The sequence below is a fragment of the Mustelus asterias genome, chromosome 23 (assembly GCF_964213995.1).
Source record: "Mustelus asterias chromosome 23, sMusAst1.hap1.1, whole genome shotgun sequence".
In the NCBI taxonomy this organism is placed as follows: Eukaryota; Metazoa; Chordata; class Chondrichthyes; order Carcharhiniformes; family Triakidae; genus Mustelus; species Mustelus asterias.
In genome coordinates, this window is record NC_135823.1 from 65,507,315 (window position 1) to 65,521,470 (window position 14,156).

The 14,156-nt window shown below is 45.1% G+C and overlaps 1 protein-coding gene across 1 annotated transcript in view; it reads right to left on the bottom strand.

The window, feature by feature from the left end:
• Positions 1-2,617, bottom strand: part of rhbdl1 (rhomboid, veinlet-like 1 (Drosophila)) — a 98,465-nt gene extending 95,848 nt beyond the window's left edge. The window contains exon 1 of the mRNA XM_078240834.1: positions 2,376-2,617. Coding sequence (XP_078096960.1) covers positions 2,376-2,600 — 225 coding nt within the window. The 5' untranslated portion in view covers positions 2,601-2,617. The remainder of the gene's footprint in view (positions 1-2,375) is intronic.
• Positions 2,618-14,156: the final 11,539 nt, after the last annotated feature.

Sequence of the window (14,156 nt, forward strand, 5' to 3'; positions counted from 1 at the left end):
ATTCTGTGCTATCACCTAAGCACTTAAATAAGATCTACATTTTTAAAAAACTGTAATGCAGGCTGGCTGTATTCCAATCTCCCCCCCATTTCCCTCCTTCACCGCAGCAGCAGAGAAACTCCATAGAGATGACAACAAAATCTATCACGTATTTAACGATTGGCCATCTCGCCCAGGCTTCTCTGCCAACAGCCTGTTCATTACAACCGATTGCAAGAGCTAGTTCCTGGCAGGAACTTAGCCCTATTTACATTTTTGGAACCAATCTATAGATAAGAAAAAAAAACCTCTTAAAAATAAATTCTGGCCCTTGAATCACACCTGATTGATTTGTAATTACTAACTACCGTTATTATAAACGGTTATCAACAAACAGCTTTGTGTGTGGGAAGGGAGGACTTTACTCTTCTGTGGCTCCATAATTAAGCACCCGCTGTAATCTCCCATTTCATAGATGAATCATAGAATCTACAGTGCAGAAGGAGGCCATTTGGCCCATCGAGCCTGTGCCGACAACAATCCCTATCCCCGTAACCCCATCTATTTACCCTCCTAATCCCCCTGACATTAAGGAGCAATTTCCTATGGCCAATCAACCTAGCTTGCACATCCTTGAACAGTGGGAGGAAACCGGAGCACCCAGAGGAAACCCATGCAGACACGGGGAGAACGTGCAAACTCCACACAGTCACCCAAGGCCAGAATTGAACACGGGTCCCTGGCGCTGTGAGGCAGCAGAGCTAATCACTATGCCACCATGCCGCCTTAATTATTTAATTTAATTTATTTAATATTTAATTACCTTTTGGTGGGGATTTTGTGATTGCATGAAATGATGGCAAAACATGGGGAGTTTGGATTGGTTTTTGCAAGTAGCAGCCTGTTTTATGTATTTTCTTTTCCGATGGGGACGATTTTCCCACCTCGCTGCGCCCGGCGCAGATCCCAGAAAATAGTCTAACCATTGGTTTCGCGCCCAGGGCCAAGCGTCCTGGTCCCTTTCTACCGGCGCAATGCGGTTTGCACCCAATTAGCATTCTCAAAGTAACATTTAAATATGCTTAGCCTGTCGACGTTGGATTCTCCCAATGCCCAGGATCTTCAGAACTTCGGGCGTGGCGTGAGACCGTTGAGAATCACCACTGGTCTCCACTGGTGGAAACCAGGCGTGATGATGGCCACGCAGGGGGGGGGCGGGGTTCAGAGGTCATTGAAGGCTCCGGGTGGTCGGGAACATGGCTGGGCAATGCCCACCTGGCGCCCTGGCAGTGCACACTTAGCACCCTGGCAGTGCCAGATGGATACTGCCAGGGCGCTGGGGCTTGAGTGGGGATGGGGCCTATGATAGTGGGGTCTTTGCAGGGGGCAACATGAAGGGGGCATGTCAGAGTCTTGAAGGGGAACCCATTGGGTGGGTCCAAATGCCCTGATGCTGGTGATTCATGTCAGAGAAGGTGTGGGGAAACATGCAGCCACTGGGGGGTGGAGGGGTGATGTGCCGATGTCCATCGGGGGGAGGGAGAAAGTCCCCCAGCGCACCATGAGATCGAGGGGTCCTTCCATAATGGCATCTAATCACTTTGCAGCCAGCCTCACCGGCGTGTTTAGGCCCCACCCCTCCCAGAACTGGCACACGACTCACCACTCCCCCAAAAGGTAACCAAGTGTGGGGCGATCGCGGTCTGCACCGCGCTGACACAGATCGCTCTGGTTATCTCGTCGTTATGACACTTATGGGAAAATTGTGGCCCATGGCCAGAATTTTACCGGCACGTCCACCCGTAAGATCCCACCGGAGGCCAAGGTCGAGGTAAGGGGTGGGCGTGCTGGTAAAATCAGGGCCTATGTGTCTGATTTACACACCAGGAAAAATTAATTTCACCCAACACAACCATAATTGTTGCATTCAAAGAGATGTTGGATTTTTCACTTTACACATGGAACAGTGAGAGGATTACAGGAATTTATAGCAATGGCCTTTTGGAGTCATTTCCTGGAGTTTGCTGTTTTCAATGTGGAACTTAGAATGTGGTAGCGCAGTGGTTAGCATTGCTGCTTCACAGCGCCAGGGACCTGGGTTCGATTCCGGCCTTGGGTCACTGTCTGTGCGGAGTCTGCACATTCTCCCCGTGTCTGCATGGGTTTCCTCCGGGTGCTCCAGTTTCCTCCTACAGTCTGAAAGACATGCCGGTTAGGTGCATTGACCCAAACAGGCGCCGGAGTGTGACGACTAGGGGAATTTCACAGTAACTTCATTGCAGTGTTAATGTAAGCCTTGTGACGAATAAATAAACTTTTTTAAAAATGCAAGTAGGATTATAATGAACAAAGGAAGAACAAATATTTTGGCAGATTGAATCGAACTGGATATTAACCTGAATGATAGTGAGGACCGTCATGAAGAGAGGCGGTGGGCAGCCTCGATACTGGCTGTAGTACCAGCGTCTGTCCACCTCACAAGGCAGGATCTCGTACGCCACGTGCCTCACTAAGCGCTTGTAGAATGTAAGTCCGGGCTCATCGAGCAGGAATTCACGTGGCAGGTTCCGGTGTCCATTGGATATCGCTCGTCGGAAGCTGCTTGAGCGCTTGCTGCTCATCTGCAACAAGAGATGAAGGGGGCCTGTGAAAATAGCGAACACAAAATCACAAAGAAACATCAGAAAAATCCGCACCAGACTGACATGCCGGCACACATGCACACATCAGACTGATGCACGCATGCGCCTAGCAGACTGATACACGCGTGCACAGCAGGCTGATACAAACAAACACACAGCAGACTGACACACGTATGCACATGTACACAGCATACCAATATACCTGCATGCTGCTGTACACGTGTGCACTCCAGATTTACATGCACACACCATACTGACATACTCATCCTTGCACATCAGACTGATATATGTATGTACACTCAGCAGACTGACACACTTGTGTGCATGCCAGACTGACATGTGCATACCAGATTGGTGGGAACATAACACACCGATACACATACATGTGCACACCAGATTGGCGGGGGAATAACACACTGATACACACACATGTGCATACCAGACTGACATGTGCAGAGGCTCACCAGATTGGTGTCCACGTATGTATCTCAGGCTGACATCCACATGAAGACATGTATGGCAGAGCAATACACAGGATGCGCATGTGCAGATACCAACCAAATTGGTGTTCACATCTGTTTAAACATCACCCCACAACCCCCACAAACAAATGTGAACACACACTCACTCCAACGCATGTTGGAAGTACTTTTTTTGAATATAACTTTTCATGACTTATTTGAATTAGAATTTCATTTGGGAGAAACTATTATCTGGTGAACTGGTGCAGTGACAATAATCTCTCCTTCAATGTCAACAAAACGAAGGAGATAGTCATCAATTTCAGGAAGCGTAGTGGAGAACATGCCCCTGTCTACATCAATGGGGCAAAGTAGAAAGGGTCGAGAGCTTCACATTTTTAGGTGTCCAGATCACCAACAATCTGTCCTGGTCCCCCTCCCATGCCAACACTATCGGTAAGAAAGCCCACCAATGCCTCTACTTTCTCAGAAGACTAAGGAAATTTAGCATGTCAGCTACGACTCTCACCAACTTTTACAGATGTACCATAGAAAGCATTCTTTCTGGTTGTATCACAGCTTGGTATGGCTCCTGCTCTGACCACAAGAAACTACAAAAGGTTTTGAATGTAGCCCAATCCATCATGCAAACCAGCCTCCCATATATTGACTCTGTCTACACTTCCCGCTGCCTTGAAAAAGCAGTCAGCATAATTAAGGACCCCACGCACCCCAGACATTCTCCCTTCCACCTCCTTCCGTCGGGACAAAGATACAAAAGTCTGAGGTCACGTACCAACCAACTCAAGAACAGCTTCTTCCCTGCTGCCATCAGACTTTTGAATGGACCTACCTCGCATTAAGTTGATCTTTCTCTACACCCTAGTTATGACTGTGACACTACATTCTGCACTCTCTCATTTCCTTCTCTATGAACGGTATGCTTTGTCTGTATAGCGCGCAAGAAACAATACTTCTCCCAAAAGAGAAAACGTTGGAAAATCTCAGCAGGCCTGGCAGCATCTGTAAGGAGAGAAAAGAGCTGACGTTTCAAGTCCAGATGATCCTGTGTCAAAGCTGAACTCGTCGTCTGGACTTGAAACGTCAGCTCTTTTCTCTCCTTACAGATGCTGCCAGACCTGCTGAGATTTTCCAGCATTTTCTCTTTTGGTTTCAGATTCCAGCATCCGCAGTAATTTGCTTTTATCTTTTAAACAATACTTTTCACTGTATGTTAATACATGTGACAATAATAAATCAAATCAAAATCAAAATCAAACTCGCCACAATCCAACCTCAACAGAGGAAACCGATGCCCTAAGCTGGCAGTCACAAGGAAGTAGAATACTGAGCAGGACCTCATGTTGAATGACCCCTTCATGCCCAAAGGACCGGATGTTTGTGGAGCTGGGAAGATTCCACATACCTTTTAGAACAGTGGGCGGGGCCCAAATGTGGAAGCTCCCCCCCCACTGTTCCTGACAGATCCACACCGAGGATGGTGAAGGTTGTGATTCCCACTGGCAGGAATCCCAAACTTTGCAGGGTCATTAGGACTTAGTGTTGAGTTCAATCAGAACCCATTTTGGACATTGCAAGGGCCTTAAGAACCTCAAGGGCCTCATGTATTTGTCAAGGGCGTCTTGACAAATACATGAATAGGATGGGAATAGAGGGATATGGTCCTTGGAAGAGTAGGGGGTTTTAGTTCAGTCGGGCAGCATGGTCGGTGCAGGCTTGGAGGGCTGAAGGGCCTGTTCCTGTGCTGTAATTTTCTTTGTTTTTTGTTTGTTCTTAACTTACAGTGTGGGATGGAGTAGTTATGAAAACTCTTGAATAACAATCTGGTGGATCAGATGTGTTTGAGTGCTGTGATCTGAAGTTTTTGAAATGTCCTTCCCTTTGAACATTAAAAGGCAACATTGTCAGTGAGAGTTAAAAAGAAAACCCAGCTGTACTGCTTTGATTGACAGGTCATCTGGTGTAGGTTAGAAAAACAGTTAGCATTTGTTAATGCAGTTTCTATAGAGCTCTTTGTTCATATGTCCCCAAGGGATATTATGTTGTCATTATGAACGTTTGGTTGAGCTACAATTATCCCAGCAGAGGGCTGTTTGGCAGTTTAAAGAGTCTATTAAAGAATTAACTGTCTTGGATATGGGGTTTGAATAGAAGTTTGTTTGCTTATAAGAGTGATTAACCACTTGTGGAGATTTACAAACTTTGTAAGTGAACAAACATATGGGCATCAGAGCTGTCTTAGATTGTTAGCAGTTTATTATTTTTCATCTTCACATGGCTACTGAGGTCTTGCTGTTCTGGATACTGGGTGAGTGGCTAAAGAGGTGACATGAGGGCTATTTTTTATTCATTTATGGGATGTGGACATCACTGGCTAAGCCAGCATTTATTGCTCATCCCTAGTTGCCCTTCAGAAGGTGGTGCCTTCTTGAACCGCTACAGTCCTGGGAAAAGGCCCTAAGTGGCAAACTGTGTCCGGGTTGGGACATGTGGGATCCTGAAGAGAATCCTGTACATGTAATTTTATGCACCCTTTCCCCGCCTCCGCCCCACCTCGGAACCCACTTGGCGGAGGTGGGGGGGGGGGTGAAGCATAAAATTCTGACCCTGGAGCTAACAACAGAGAGATGGTCGAACCTTTACTTTTAAGAGTCACCAAATTGAGGTGCTAAATGTTCTCTTGAGTGGGGATTTTGTTTTACAGTGTTTTTCCATTTGCATTAACATTCACTTTTGACACCAGGGTCTTGGAGGAAGACAGAGATACAATTGTGTTAGCTCCACGCTGGCCAAGAAACATTTTATCCTCAAAGCATCTTGAAATGGAATGCCAGAATCTGTGCACACAACTATGGCTTCAATGTTTTTCAAATCCTCCATCTAATTGGTTAGATCTTGAGAGGATTAAACAAGGATTCCTACCCTCTTTGATTGTAGATATGGTATGGTGTCACACAGGGCATACAAAGTCAAACAGTGTTATTTGCAAATGTCAGAATAACAAACACAACTCTCTGGGGCGTCAGATTCCAGCTCTCCTTACATAACTGCAGTCATTAGTTACTCACTGTCTACCAGCCGTGTTGTTGAGGAATCATGTGGTAGCTTTCACTATCTATCACCTGCCATTGGCAACAAATTCAGTTGGAAGGCATCCAAGTTTCCAGCCTGCAAATTAAATTGCCAGTAACGTCCTACTGGGATCTGAATTTTGCTTCATACTAGCTACAAATCGAAAATTGCAAGCCATAGTCACTTGTGATTTTAAGTCGCTTCTCAGATTTCTTATTTACACTCGCAGAATCGATGGGCTTTAAATTCTGCTGTCAGCCCCACCTTGTGTTATTAGCAGTTCGCTGGGATAATCCATTGCACACAGACAACAAAGCAGTGCTTCTTATTTGACTTTGGAGTCAAATTGCCTGGAGATTTTCAGGTCAGAATTTGAGCTTTAGGGGTGACAGCGTAACCTTGGAGAGTTCCGACTCATGGTGGGACGTGGTGTACAAATCAGGGGTCATGGGTTGCTGGCATGGAGTCTCCCATTGGAGAACCTGCCCCAGTTTTCATTCCATTAGTTTTACCCGAGTGGCAAAGTTAAAAGTGGCTCCACTGTGGTGTGGATTTTACGTTCAGGGAGACTTTGGACGGGCAGCGGATGGTGCAATCGCGCCACCGGACCATGTAAGTAGCAATGGTGGTATAGCAGTGAGCATTGCTGCCTTCCAAGCAGTTGACCCGGGTTCAATTCCCAGCCATGGCATTGATAATTTATTGGAGTGGCACAGTGGTTAGCACTGCTGCCTCACAGCGCCAGGGACCCAGGTTCGATTCCCGGCTTGGGTCAGTGTCTGTGTGGAGTCTGCACATTCTCCCCGTGTCTGTGTGGGTTTCCTCCGGGTGCTCCAGTTTCCTCCCACAGTCCGAAAGACGTGCGGGTTAGGGTGCATTGGCCGTGCTAAGTTCTCCCTCAGTGTACCCGAACAGGCGCCAGAGTGTGGTGACGAGAGGATTTTCACAGTAACTTCATTGCAGTCATAGAAGATGACTGCAGTGTTACTGTAAGCCTACTTGTGACACTAATAAATAAATAAATAGATGTCCCCACCAAGCAACCTGAACCATTTTGAGGGCCCAGCCTCAGTAATGTAGTTCAGGTGAACACAGGCAGCTAGCCGGTCCAGGCAGAGAGGTCAGAATTGCAGCCGCTCTGGACCCAGAGCCATTGGAAAAGTTATTCCCAGGAGGCGAAGGGGTAACTGGCCTGGAGTGTAAGCACAGTAAGAGTTTTAACAACACCAGGTTAAAGTCTAACAGGTTTATTTGGTAGCAAATGCCATTGCTTTTGGAGCCCTGCTCCTTCGTCAGATTGAGTGGATATCTGCTCCCAAACAAGGCACACAGAGAAATAAAATCAATTTACAGAATACTGATTAGAATGCGAATCTTTACAGCTAATCAAGTCTTAAAGATACAGACAATGTGAGTGGAGGGAGCATTAGGCACAGGTTAAAGGAATGCGTATTGTCTCTGGAGTGTAAGATCAGACAGGCCAGAGGGCTCTAAAAGAATTTGAGGGGCAGGTCAGAGCAGTCACATGCCACAAAAATAAAGAAACAATGGTGTCATACAAAGCATGGCGGAGAACATAAAAACTGACTCTATAGGTATGTAAAGAGAAAAAGATGAATAAAAACGAATGTAGGTCTCTTACAGTCAGAAATGGGGGAATTCATAACGGGGAATAAAGAAATGGCCAAGGAATTACATTCATACTTTGCTTCAGTCTTCACAAAGGAAGACATGAATAATGTGCCAAGCATTTAGACAGTTACATGGGTAAGATGGGTATAGAGGATATGGGCCAGCTGTGGGCAATTGGCTAGCTTATTGGTAACAACTGGAAGGCATGGACAAGTTGGGCCGAAGAGCCTGTTTCCATGCTGTAAATCTCTATGACTCTATGACATACAGGGCGGAATTTTACCGGCATGACCGCCCGAGGTTAGTAAAATCCCGCCCAAGGCCAACGGAGAATGCCGTTCTCCAAGCCTCACCCGCCCCCGGAATCCGGGTGGGCGTGCCAGTAAAATTCCAGCCACAAAGTCAAACAGTGTTATTTGCAAATGTCTACAAACTCTAGCAAGTATCTTTGCTCAGACTACTCAATGCTAGATAGCAAAGGGCGTTGCAAATGCTTTAGAAATTGATGTGTTGAAATAACGCTGTGGTCCTATGTCTATCATAGGATTGTGATGTGCATACTGTTACAAAGTTCCCTCAGGCGGGCATATTGATCCCTGGCCCTAAATAAAATGTTGGTGAGTGGATTGGGAGTATAAACAAAGTGGAGGGTCAGGACATCACAGCAACTTTGAGGCCATTACTATTCTGTTTAAACCAGGGAGAGCAGGTAAAACGTGGTCCTCTGGTGCTGTAAGGAATGCGGGAAATCTATGTCATTAAACAGTAGGCCCGGCACCAGCACCAAACCCCAGCACCAACCCCCACCCCCCGCCCCCACCCCACCCCCCCACTATTCCCCCACTTCCAGTCCCAAAAATAAATACCAGATATGATATACAGTATACTCATTTCTCAAACTGCCTTCACATTCACTCCCCATTCAACAGCAATGTTCAGCTGCCTGAGAATCTCTTATTCTTTACATCTGTCATGGTGCAGCAGGGAAAGTTATGGGTAACATCATGAACCCATTTGCAAAGCTTTTCTCTGACAATATCTGCAAGGCAGTTACATTGAGTATTTTTACATGATTTCACAACATATTACTGTCTTAATCTGACAACATAAACCGACACGCATTTTGGTCTGACAGTGCTCTTGTGTCAGCACAATATTAACTCACACCCTTGCCCATTCCTCTTTCACAAACATATCAAATTGGTGGGTGGGAAAAGATGACCTGGTCCATCAAAGCCATCCCTCACTCATAATGGCCGTAGCACCCTGATTTGATTTGATTTATTATTGTCATGTGTCTTGGGATACAACGAAAAGTCTTGTTTCTTGTATTCATTGGACGCACTTATACCCTTAACACCGCATACTACTCTCACCGTCTCTCAGGCACAAAAGGAAACAGTCACTCCAGGAAGTGTGGAAAACGTACAGGCCTGCAGGCGAGAGTGAAACAACGTGGTCCCAAGGTCCCAAGAATCCGTCAAAGAAAGTCGTGCAATGTTGGTCTAAGGAATCGGATAATCTCCTATGGGACTGCTTAGAGTCAGTAGACTGGTCAGTATTTAAAAACTCTGCGACCAGCCTGAACAAGTACGTCACTACAGTAACTGACTTCATTAGTAAGTGTGTAGGGGTCCGGGGTGTGTGGAGTCCTTGATTATGTGGCTGCTTTTCTGAGGCAGCAGGAAGTGTAGACGGAGTCAGTGGATGGGAGGCTGGTTTGCGTGAGGGACAGAGCTTTGTTCCCGAACCTTTGTAGTTTCTTGCAATCTTGGTCAGAGCAGGAGCCATAGCAAGCTGTGATACATCCTAATTAAACACTTCTACCATCCTTCTCTCCAGAACCTGCCTCTCCGCAATTTTTCAATAATCCTTTTGCAGTTGGTTACTCACCTTTCGGAAGGAATAGCTATGTCTAGGCACTGGTGTAGACTTTTAGGACAGTGTCCTTTCATATCAAGGACGTGAGTCTAAATCTTGACCAGTCTGATGGGATGGAATGAGAACTATTTGTATTTAGTCTCTGATCTCTGCATCTAAAGGGAGGATAATCTCCAGTTCCTGTGGATCTGACATCGAAGGATAAGTTCTGATCTCTACTTATCCAATGTGTAACGGGGATAGTTTCAGATACCTGTTACAAGTAGTGGACAAGTGGGAAAATTTCTGATCCTTGCTATTCAAGTTCAACTTCAGAGACTTCAGTGCAAAGTCTGCACTGACACTCCAGTGCAGTACTGAGGTCGTGCCACATTGTTGGAGGCACCATCCTCCAGATGAGACATTAAATCGAGGCACAGTCTGTCTTCTCAGGTGAACGTAAAACGATCCCAAGGCCCTACTTCAAAGAAGACCAGAGGAGTAGAGGGTCCAGAGGGTCATCCATCTCTGACGAAGGGTCATCCAGAGTCGGAACACTGGTTCTATTCTCTCTCTACAGATGCTGTCAGATCTGCTGAGATTTTCCAGCATTTTTTTTTGTTTCAGATTCCAGCATCCGCAGTACTTTGCTTTTACCTTAAGAGCAGAGGAGTTCCTTGTGACCAATATTGACCTCTCAACCAACACCAATAAAAGAGATTATCTGGTCATTATTGTATTGCTGTTTGTGGGACCTTTCAGCGACATTGGCTGCCACATTGTTTACAATACCTCAGTGACTACACTTCAGAAGTATTTAACTGTGGTAAAGTGGGGTGTAATGAGGTTGTGAGGGCACTATATAAATGCAAGTACTTTGTTTTCACTGTCAGTGCCATGTGTAAAATCCTCATCCTAATGGGAGTGTTTCATTGGTGGAAGGTTATAATGGCTTCTCCATTCAGGCCTTGAGTTATAATTGCAATCACAGAAGTGTTATGGCACAGAAGCAGGCCATTCGGTCCATCATGTCTGCACCAGCGGAGACCAATGATATCATCCGTGTGCAATCTTGCATAGTTACATATGATGAAGGAGCAGTGCTCCAAAAGCTCGTGATACCAAATAAACCTGCTGGACTTTAACCTGGTATTGTGAGACTTCTTACTGTGCCCACCCCAGCCCAACACCAGCATCTTCACATCATAGTTAAAAGGGTCACTGTTAGCTTCAGATGTGTGACTTTGTCACCTGCTCAGAATAACAGGTTAAAATTAAGATCAGCAAGTTCAGAATTAGGAAGCACGTGGGGATTCATCAATGAAGCCAACCAGGACATGTTAACTGCTCAGTTTCTGTATGGCATAGAGTTAAAATCACCCCGTTAGTCTCTATTTCTATCTCTGTCATTAGCTGTTCTTGTATTGGGTTTGTGATAATAATGCCACTGACATGTGAATATTGAGCAGCCAGGACAACCTCCAAACGAACTTGGTGAATTCACCAAAACCAACCATTGTGAAGGCCAGCAACTATTTACTGGCAAGTGTTCCTGTAATTTTGTAAACCCCCTAGATTTGGGTTGACTATCAAGTCATTTTTGTCTATCTGCTCTGAGAGAAGATGTGATGGTAGCTTGTATAAGAGACCTCAGATATAAGCTGTTTCTTTTAATTGCTCTGAAATATAATGCCTTTGGGGCCATACAGCATTTACATCTATAACTCATCCATTTATCAAATACTTTATTCACCATAATGTGCCTACCAGCAGTATTCTCCATCAGTAACATAATTAATCCAATACTTAAACTGCTTTGAATCTGATTTGTCCTGTTGAAGAGGAGATAATTTCTCCCTCAATGTCAACAGAATGAAGGAGATGGTCATCAACTTCAGGAAGCATAGTGGAAAAATGTGCCCCTGTCTACATCAATGGAGACAAAGTAGAAATGGTCGAGAGCTTCAAGTTTTTAGGTGTCCAGATTACCATCAATCTGTCCTGATTCTCCCATGCCGACATTATAATTAAGAAAGCCCACCAACGCCTCTACTTTCTCAAAAGACTATGGAAATTTGGCATGTCAGCTACGACTCTCATCAACTTTTACAGATGCACCATAGAAAGCATTCTTTCTGGTTGTATCACAGCTTGGTATGGCTCCTGCTCTGCCCAAGACTGCAAGAAACTACAAAAGGTTGTGAATGTAGCTCAATCCATCACGCAAACCAGCCTCCCATCCGTTGACTCTGTCTACACTTCCCGCTGCCTCGGAAAAGCAGCCAGCATAATTAAGGACCCCACGCACCCCGGACATTCCCTCTTTCACCTTCTTCCATCGGGAAAATGTTACAAAAGTCTGAGGTCATGTGCCAACCGACTCAAGAACAGCTTCTTCCCTGCTGCTATCAGACTTTTGAATGGACCTACCTTGCATTAAGTTGATCTTTCTCTACACCCTAGCTATGACTGTAACACTACATACTGCATTCTCTCCTTTCCTTCTCTATGAACGGTATGTTTTGCCTGTATAGCGCGCAAGAAACAATACTTTTCACTGTATATTAATACACGTGACAATAATAAATCAAATCAAATCAGATGGTGGTAATGTACAAATATTTCCAAAGCCCAGCTGAATGGTCTGGTGGAATTTAAATTCCAGTAATAAATCTGGAATATAAAGCTTGTCTCACTGATAGTTGCCATGGTCACCTTTAGTGATCTTTGTAAAAACCCATCTGGTTCACCAATGTCCTTTAGTGAAGGAAATCTGCTGTCCTTACCCGGTCTGGCCTACATGTGACTCCAGACCCGCAGCGATGTGGTTGACTCTCAAGCCTTCTGAAATGGCCTAGCAATTATTCAAGGGCAACTTGGGCTGGGCAACAAATGCTGGTCTTGCCAGTGATGCCAATATCCCAGGGTAGAAGAAGGACACAAGGAAGGCGGGTGGGAGTTTGCTGAAATTAGTCTGGCTTATAATTGCACAAGTCTTTTTGTTATTTCCTTCCACCCTGTGGTTTATTGTACAGCAGGAGAAACAAAAAGAATGATTATCACAAATAACAAAGAATGGCCTCTGGCTCCTTTATTAGTTAATTTTCATGAAGTGTAAATATAGTTTGCCAATTATTTTGGATTTTTTAAATAAAAACAAATACATAGAACAACATACTGAGGCAGATCTGAGCAGTTCACCAGAACTGAAATCTGCTGTCTTTAACTGGCTGGATGTACAGGAGAATTTGATTTGCCTGCAGACTTTGCCAGTGTATGCCAGCCTGTGTGTTTCTGATATATACCAAGGCTGGAAGGACTGAAGAAAGTGGAGGCATGCAGACATCAATTATACTAGAGATGATTCAAGTGCATCAGTTCAGAGCATATGTTCCAATTGGTCAGGCGTGATTTCCATAGTTACAGCTACAGAGCCGTGGGCTGTTGCTATGGAAATGCTGGCAAGCTAATTAGAAAGTGTGTTGATAAGGCACATGTTGAATGAGCTGCGTGATTACTCTCCCACCCCCTGCTGAATTCATCATACCATTATTATCCCGCTCTTTCCTTTCCTTCCTCCACCCCATAGGACAAATCAAATGCATTTACATTTCCAGTCAACATGCTTAGTAAAGTTGTTTTGAAAGGACAAGGAGGTAAAATTTAAAAGTTTATTTATTAGAGTCGCAAGAAGGCTTACGTTAACACTGCAATGAAGTTACTGTGAAAATCCCCCTAGTCGTCACATTCCGACGCCTGTTCGGGTACACTGAGGGAGAATTTAGCATGGCCAATGCACCTAACCAGCTTCTGGACTGTGGGGGGAAATCGGAGCACCCGGAGGAAATTCATGCAGTCACGGGGAAAATGTGCAAACTCCAGACAGACAGTCACTCAATCCGGCAATCGAACCTGGGTCCCTGGCGCTGCGAGGCAGCAGTGCTAACCATTGTGCCACCGTGCTGCCCTAAGTATCTAAGCATAATTTAGATTAACAGTCAGACTCTGATTTAAAACTTTAAAATTCCAGCTAGTTAAAAAGCCTAATTTACCAGAAGCTGCCTGGCATTAGCAGTTATCTATAAGTCAATTGAAATATGTTGCCTGAATTACTACAGGTTACTATTACTGGTTACTACAGCAGGAAGCTGACTTGGTAAGTGCAACTTGGGTATGAGTAGCCAGCCAGCCCTCTGTAAAAGCAGACAGGTTTCGTGACCACACAGAAAGGGAGCACAAAGCACATTTCCAGACAAATGGGAGGTAATGCATTTTGGAAGGTCTAATGCAGATAGGAAATATACAGTAATTGGCAGAACCCTTAAGAGTATTGATAGGCAGAGGGATCTGGGTGTACAGGTACACAGGTCACTGAAAGTGGCAAGGCAGGTGGAGAAGGTAGTCAAGAAGGCATACGGCATGCATCTCAGCCAGGGCATTGAGTTTAAAAATTGGCAAGTCACGTTGCAGCTTTATAGAACCTTAGTTA